The sequence below is a fragment of the Gobio gobio genome (assembly GCF_949357685.1).
Source record: "Gobio gobio genome assembly, chromosome: 11".
NCBI lineage: Eukaryota > Metazoa > Chordata > Actinopteri > Cypriniformes > Gobionidae > Gobio > Gobio gobio.
In genome coordinates, this window is record NC_137104.1 from 57,843,538 (window position 1) to 57,851,037 (window position 7,500).

At 46.5% G+C, this 7,500-nt stretch overlaps 2 protein-coding genes across 2 annotated transcripts in view; both read left to right on the top strand.

Moving 5' to 3' along the window:
* cfap69 (cilia and flagella associated protein 69) overlaps nt 1-4,666 on the top strand; it is a 52,042-nt gene extending 47,376 nt beyond the window's left edge. The window contains exons 17-22 of the mRNA XM_079828469.1: nt 1-238; nt 1,667-1,774; nt 1,863-1,939; nt 3,267-3,464; nt 3,552-3,638; nt 3,713-4,666. The exon at nt 1-238 is cut by the window's left edge and continues 48 nt beyond it. Of these exons, the coding sequence (XP_079684595.1) occupies nt 1-238; nt 1,667-1,774; nt 1,863-1,939; nt 3,267-3,464; nt 3,552-3,638; nt 3,713-3,979 (975 nt within the window). The 3' untranslated portion in view covers nt 3,980-4,666. The remainder of the gene's footprint in view (nt 239-1,666; nt 1,775-1,862; nt 1,940-3,266; nt 3,465-3,551; nt 3,639-3,712) is intronic.
* Nucleotides 4,667-7,232: 2,566 nt separating this feature from the next.
* slc9a1b (solute carrier family 9 member A1b) overlaps nt 7,233-7,500 on the top strand; it is a 24,706-nt gene continuing 24,438 nt past the window's right edge. The window contains exon 1 of the mRNA XM_079828472.1: nt 7,233-7,500. This exon is cut by the window's right edge and continues 316 nt beyond it. The gene's annotated coding sequence lies outside the window, so the exon portion shown is untranslated.

Below are 7,500 nucleotides of genomic sequence, written 5' to 3' on the forward strand. Positions count from 1 at the left end.
CTGTGTGAGAATCCGCAGGCCGTCACACACGTGCAGTGCTGGCGCGGGGAGAGAGACGTCAGTGCGGCGCAGCTCCTGCTGCAGATCTGGAGGAGCGAAGAGAAGGAGGTGGAGGAGGAGGAGAAGGAGGAGGAGAAGGAGGAGAAGAAGGAGGAGGAGAAGGAGGAGGAGAAGGAGGAGGAGAAGGAGGAGGAGAAGGAGGAGGGTGTGATGCAAGACCAGCACGGGATGACCACAGGTACAGCGCTTCACAGGTCAGAGGTTAAAACACTACGATCCAGCGTTTAATTACTCTGGTCCAGTGAAAGCCTCATCGTACACTTTATTTCTTCTCTTAAGTCACCTTTATTTATATAGCATTAAACAATACAGATTCAATATACTTTTACAATATACACTCACCTAAAGGATTATTAGGAACACCTGTTCAATTTCTCATTAATGCAATGATCTAATCAACCAATCACATGGCAGTGTCTTCAGTGCATTTAGGGGTGTGGTCCTGGTCAAGTCAATCTCCTGAACTCCACACTGAATGTCGGAATGGGAAAGAAAGGTGATTTAAGCTATTTTGAGCGTGGCATGGTTGTTGGTGCCAGACGGGCCGGTCTGAGTATTTCACAATCTGCTCAGTTACTGGGATTTTCACACACAACCATTTCTAGGGTTTACAAAGAATGGTGTGAAAAGGGAAAAGCATCCAGTATGCGGCAGTCCTGTGGAGAAAATGCCTTGTTGATGCTAGAGGTCAGAGGTCATGGGCCGACTGATTCAAGCTGATAGAAGAGCAACTTTGACTGAAATAACCACTCGTTACAACCGAGGTCTGCAGCAAAGCATTTGTGAAGCCACAACACACACAACCTTGAGGCGGATGGGCTACAGCAGCAGAAGACCCCACCAGGTACCACTCATCTCCACTACAAAGAGGAAAAAGAGGCGACAATTTGCACCAGCTCACCAAAATTGGACAGTTGAAGACTGGAAAAATGTTGCCTGGTCTGATGAGTCTGGATTTCTGTTGAGACATTCAGATGGTAGAGTCAGAATTTGGCGTAAACAGAATGAGAACATGGATCCATCATGCCTTGTTCCCACTGTGCAGGCTGGTGGTGGTGGTGTAATGGTGTGGGGGATGTTTTCTTGGCACACTTTAGGCCCCTTAGTGCCAATTGGGCATGGTTTAAATGCCACGGCCTACCTGAGCATTGTTTCTGCCCATGTCCATCCCTTTATGAGCACCATGTCCCCATCCTCTGATGGCTACTTCCAGCAGGATAATGCACCGTCACAAAGCTCCAATCATTTCAAACTGGTTTCTTGAACATGACAATGAGTTCACTGGACTAAAATGGCCCCACAGTCTCCAGATCTCAACCCAATAGAGCATCTTTGGGATGTGGTGGAACAGGAGCTTCGTGCCCTGGATGTGCATCCCACAAATCTCCATCAACTGCAGATGCTCTCCTATCAATATGGCCAACATTTCTAAAGAATGCTTTCAGCAGCTTGTTGAGTCAATGCCACGCAGAATTAAGGCAGTTCTGAAGGCCAAAGGGGGTCAAACACAGCATTAGTGTGTGTTCCTAATAATCCTTTAGGTGAGTTTAGATCTTTCTTCAACGCAGCTGCTCTCTCTCTCTCTCTCTCTCTCTCTCTCTCTCAGACGTGCAGCGGCCGCTTGTCTCTCGGCCTCAGGATGGGGTCAGTGCTGCGGTCAGGGATGTGTCAGAAGACCTGCGTGCAAACGTCTTCGGCCTCTTCTGTAAACTGGGTATGAGACCACACTGATTACACACAGCAGCTCGAAATGAGAAGTCCGGTTTTAAAGTAACCAGCTGGTTATTGATGCTGATCTGCAGGATTTGAGCAGCTGTCGGGTTTGAGCGCTGAAGATCTCGTGACGCTCAGCATCATCCGCCGATACCTGGACTTCAAGGTGAGTGGGAATGACCCGTCCGTCTGGTCCGCACGACTGATGTGGCGTTCACACCGGACGCGATTCGCGTGAAGGTGGACGCTTGAACATTTTTAGTTTACTCGCTTCAATCGCGCGTGACATTCACTTCACAACAGACGCGAATTCGCCTCATGTGCGGAGCTTCTGCCAGCGACTCGTCTGGTTGAGAAATGTCTGACATGGGCTGTGTTTACACGTCTTTTTTTGTTAAAATCTACTGTTAATGTGTGACAACTTAGTTTTAAGACTTTTTCAGTCGATAATGTAGTAGTTTAAAGCTCAAATCAGTGGTTTATTTATATAAAGAGTGCCTATTTGAACATGTGATGTGGTGTTTTGGGAGTTGTGAGCTCCAGTGGATCAGCGGCGCTCATTAACCCGGTGAGATCAGCCTTTCCTCAGCCAGTTCTTCTGCCGCTGCTCTGATGATCTGTGGTGTGTGTGTGTGTGTGTGTGTGTGTGTGTGAGCTCCAGTGGATCAGCGGCGCTCATTAACCCGGTGAGATCAGCCTTTCCTCAGCCAGTTCTTCTGCCGCTGGCTCTGATGATCTGTGGTGTGTGTGTGTGTGTGTGTGTGTGTGTGTGTGTGTGTGTGTGTGTGTGTGTGTGTGTGAGCTCCAGTGGATCAGCGGCGCTCATTAACCCGGTGAGATCAGCCTTTCCTCAGCCAGTTCTTCTGCCGCTGGCTCTGATGTCTCTGTGGCGGCTCCAGATATAATTCGTCTTGTAACGGCCGATCTTTGCTCTCATGGATCTATAATTTGTTCCCTGGCGAATCGTTTAGACTGAAGGCAAAGTGAAGTTTCATTACTTTATATTTTTAGGCTATAACTGTACGTTGCAGTTGTAACGTTAGCCGACTAGCACTGACTTTGAATGTTTGACTGAATTGTTTGCTTTATTTCATGTGTAGCTTATTATACCTTTTACTTATACTTTTGTATTATTGATCATAAACTTGCATTTAACAAAAAAAGACTGTGTTGTGTTTCATGTCATTTAATGTTATCACAGTGATAATCATATTGTCTGAAGCAGATATTAATATACAGATTTTCTCCTCATTGTTGTCACTACTAGAGCAAGCTCCTGATTAACGCGGCGCAAAATAACGCGGCGCAAAATATCCGCCAAAGTTCAGATTTTTCAACTTGAGCGATTCAAAGCGCTCAATTCGCGTCCTTCGCGCCACCGAATGCCATTTCGCGTCCCTGCATTGACTTAACATGTAAATCACTGGTGCGAATCGCGTCCGGTGTGAACGCAGCATCAGTGTGAGGTCACTGCAAACGGCCCTGCTCCACAGGTGGGCCAAGTTCTACACGAGGGCTGGGCTGAGCTGAGGAAGGAGGGAGCGGCGCCCGTCTCGACCGATGAAGAAGCCCTGAAGAGCCTCGGCCGGGTCAGGGAAGACACAGTCGAGAACCTGCGCTCTCTGCAGCAAAGCATTCTGGGCCGTCAGCAGCAGGCGGAGCTGCAGGAGGAGAGGCTGCTGTATGAGGAGGTAAAACTGACCAATCACATGCAGCATCTCCTGTACACCTGTGGCAGCGTTTGGTGTGCGTTTGACCGGTTTCTGATTCTTCTCCAGATCCTCTTCACCCAGAAGCAGAGAGAGATCGCAGCAGAGGCCTGGAGGAACTACAAGGCCAGAACATCGAACTACAGCGTCCTGAAGGTCGGAAGTCTTCATCCTCACACAGATTGCCATGTCCTCGAGTGCCTCTGCATTCATTCTTGTGTGTGTTTTAGGAGTTCAAGCGGCTGCAGGAGGGACAGAACACTGGCCCCGACGCGCCCTCAGAACCGGCCCTCGAGGGACCCGAGACGCCCTCAGAACCGGCCCTCGAGGGACCCGAGACGCCCTCAGAACCGGCCCTCGAGGGACCCAAGACGCCCTCAGAACCAGCCCTCAAGGGACCCGAGACGCCCTCAGAACCGGCCCTCGAGGGACCCGAGACGCCCTCAGAACCGGCCCTCGAGGGACCCGAGACGCAAGACCCCCTCTCAGATCAATAAACTCTGGCCCGTCTCCATACAGAGAGTACACCGCACACTGGAGCCATTCACTCGACATATGCTGTTCAACCATTGTATGCTTTTCAGAGACACTGATATTTCTCATGTTCCTCATGTCCAGCCGTCTCCACTCCTACGGCTAACGTTCACAAGCACAGTTTATCTGGGTGTTTGAGCTCTGACACAGCTTGTAAACAAAGCTTTTGGGTTTCTGCCTTACTCACTAATGTTAGAGCTGCTGTGTACAGGCAGTCAATGTTTCTTAATTTGCTCATGTAGAAGCGGACAGTCTTAGATCAAGATCACGACTGCGCTAACTGAACATCAGCTAACTCAACACTAGCTAACTCTTCACCAGCTAATCTAACTGAACACCAGCTAATCTAACTCAACACAAGCTAAGATAACTCAACACTAGCTAATTCAACACCAGCTAACTCAACACCAGCTAAACTAACTCAACACTAGCTAACTCAACACTAGCTAACTCAACACTAGCTAACTCAACACTAGCTAACTCAACACTAGCTAACTCAACAGCATTGCTAGCAGTCGCTGAGGTCGGCCGGATCGACCTACTGGATTTCAAGCAAACACAAAGCCAAACATCACAAAAGCTGAATGTTGTCCGTGATGATTGTGCGTGAACATTTTGACTAATGACTAATAAAGTAAGGCAGCAGAACCAGAATGACACCGTGTGTTTATTAAATGTCCAGTCCGCTTTAGTTCTACAGTGCTTTAACTCACTGTTCAGCATTTGGCATTGAGAGCATGTGCTGTAATTTTTAAAATTTAGATATATTTTAAGATGGTAGAATGCAGTTTTACAGATGCTAGAAACGTGGCTTTCAGACGAGAGATTGGTATCAAAGAGCTCACCCAGGTTCCTCACTGACCAGAGGACTGGACAGAGCAATTTGTGAATTGGTATAATATAGAGCTGAGTATCGTCAGCATAACAATGAAAACTAATGCCATGCTTCCTAATGATATCTCCCAGTGGTAGCATGTACAGGGTGAAGAGCAGCGGTCCTAGCACTGAGCCCTGTGGTACTCCATACTGAACTTGTGCTCGCTGGGACACTTCTAAGATGGAGTAACACTAATAGAGAGATACAGCCACGATCGGATGATAAGAGTAAATCATGAGTAACTCTGAGAGCAGTCTCAGTGCTATGATACGCTCTGAATCCTGACTGGAAATCCTCACAGATATAATTTCTACCATTACTGCTGTGCTGTTTACAAACATCAGAAGTTGAAGCTTTATTTTTGGTTAATTTGGCCACTGTATCGAATAAATACCTTGGGTTGTGTTTTTTTTCTTCTAGGAGAATCGAGAAATAACCACCGCGGGAACTTTCCCCGGGATCTTGGGACTTGTGTTTCAACCAGAAACCGGGGTCTAAATAAAGTTCAGGGTAAAGATTTCCCCCTCAAAAGCCCTGTTTCCACCAAAATTACCCGGAACAATTTGTCCCAGGAACTCTTTCCCCCCTGACCTGCTGTGTCTGCGTTTCCACCCCGGTCTAAAGTGAAGATTAGTCCGGTGATGTAGGACTGTGTGACTTTCCAGTTCCCACTGGATTTGTTCCTCCGCAATTAATCTTAATAAAGCCTGAACCTCCTCGTCGGTCCATCTGTCGTATTTTTTCAACTCCATTGTTGATTCGAATAGAAAACGACTCTTACTGCACCTCAACGGACATTAAGCTGAAATAAAATGTTGCGTGAACTCAACCAATCAGCATGTTCAGCGCACAAGTCCCGCCCCCAAAAGCTCCTGAGCTTTGAAAAAGTACTACCTCGCGAGCAGGGCCGTTTTGAGGGGGAGATCTTTACCCGGAACTTTATTTAGACCCTGCGGTCGAAACACACGAGGACCAGCCCAAAGTCCCTCGTTTCTGGGGAAAGTTCCCGCGGTGGAAACGCGGCTAAAACGGCCCTGCTCGCGAGGTAGTACTTTTTCAACGCTCAGGAGCTTTCGGGGGCGGGACTTGTGCGCTGAGTTCACACAACATTTTATTTCAGCCTAAAGTCCGTTGCGGTGCAGTAAGAGTCGTTTTCTATTCGAATCAACAATGGAGTTTAAGGGTGTTTTCACACTTGGTCCTCTTCAGGGGTCAGAGCGCGGCTCGTGTGATTTTTGGCCCATATGTGAATACTCCTAACGATCTCAGACCCCTTTAAAGCGAACCAAGCCTAAAAAAATACGACAGATGGACCGACGAGGAGGTTCAGGCTTTATTCATTTGCGGGTAATTTCGGTGGAACCTGAGCTATAGTCTCTTCCTCCCAGCTGTGACACATCCGAGTGAAACGGCTTCTGGAATGGGAAAAATGTTGAGCGGGAATTGATGGGGTTGGAGGAAGTTGGGTGTTTCTAACTAAAGGGAAGCTGTTCTGAATGAAACCAAAGCTAGATGATGCTCAGGTCTCATCGATATCCCCGGCTTGAGCTGAACTGAATTCAGTGTTCTTCAGTCCCATGATCATATCGTTCTCCGGAGGGAAGAGTAGGAGTAGAATGAGTTATGATTCAGCATCAGTCACTTTACCATTTTTATATAGTAATATGTTTTAGACGGTTGTAACGATGATATTTGATGTCCTGAACTTGAATGAGCTCCTGCAACTGCAATAGAGGCGCAGACATTTCAAAATAAGAGTCCTGGTGTATTTCCAGCTTGTTTATCATTAAAAGTCACGCATTATTTATTCGTTTTTGGTTCCACAATAAACTATATTTAATTGAATTCCTATTTAATTCATAGTCAGGAGGAAAGATCAGTATTTGACACATATTCAATAAAGTATCAGGGTTATAATAGTTCACTAATACCATTCAAACATATTTAGCTTAACCTGATATGGCCTACTAACTAAAACAGAAATACAAAGTTATATAAAAACGATATAGATGTTTTTAAAAAACAAACACAAAAGTGAATTGAGCTCTTTCGTGTATTTTTAATGTTCAATTCAAAATGTCAGTTCGAGTGACAGTCGGTTATGTCACGCTTAAATGCTTAATGTATTACAATTGAACTAAACTCATTAGATTTTAAGAGACTAAAACTAGACTAAAACTAAAAACAATTCAGGCGACTAAAATATGACTAAAACTAAATGGCATTTTAGTCAAAATCAAAATTGGTTGTCAAAATGAACACATGGAGAGAAGTTCTGTCCCTGCACAGCGAAACGCGACCCCTGCTGGAGATCTGGAGCGACAGAGAGTCATACATCTAATGTTGCTTTGGCCATTCAGAGAAACGAAGTGTGTGTGTGTGTGTGTGTGTGTGTGTGTGTGTGTGTGTGTGTGTGTGTGTGTGTGTGTGTGTGTGTGTGTGTGTGTGTGTGTGTGTGTGTGTGTGTGTGTGTGTGTGTGTGTGAGAGAGAGAGAGAGAGAGAGAGAGGGAGGGAGTGAGTGAGTGTGTGTGTGCGTGTCTCTCTCTCTCTCTCTCTCTCTCTGTGTGTGTGTGTGTGTGTGTGTGAGAGAGAGAGAGAGCAGTGAG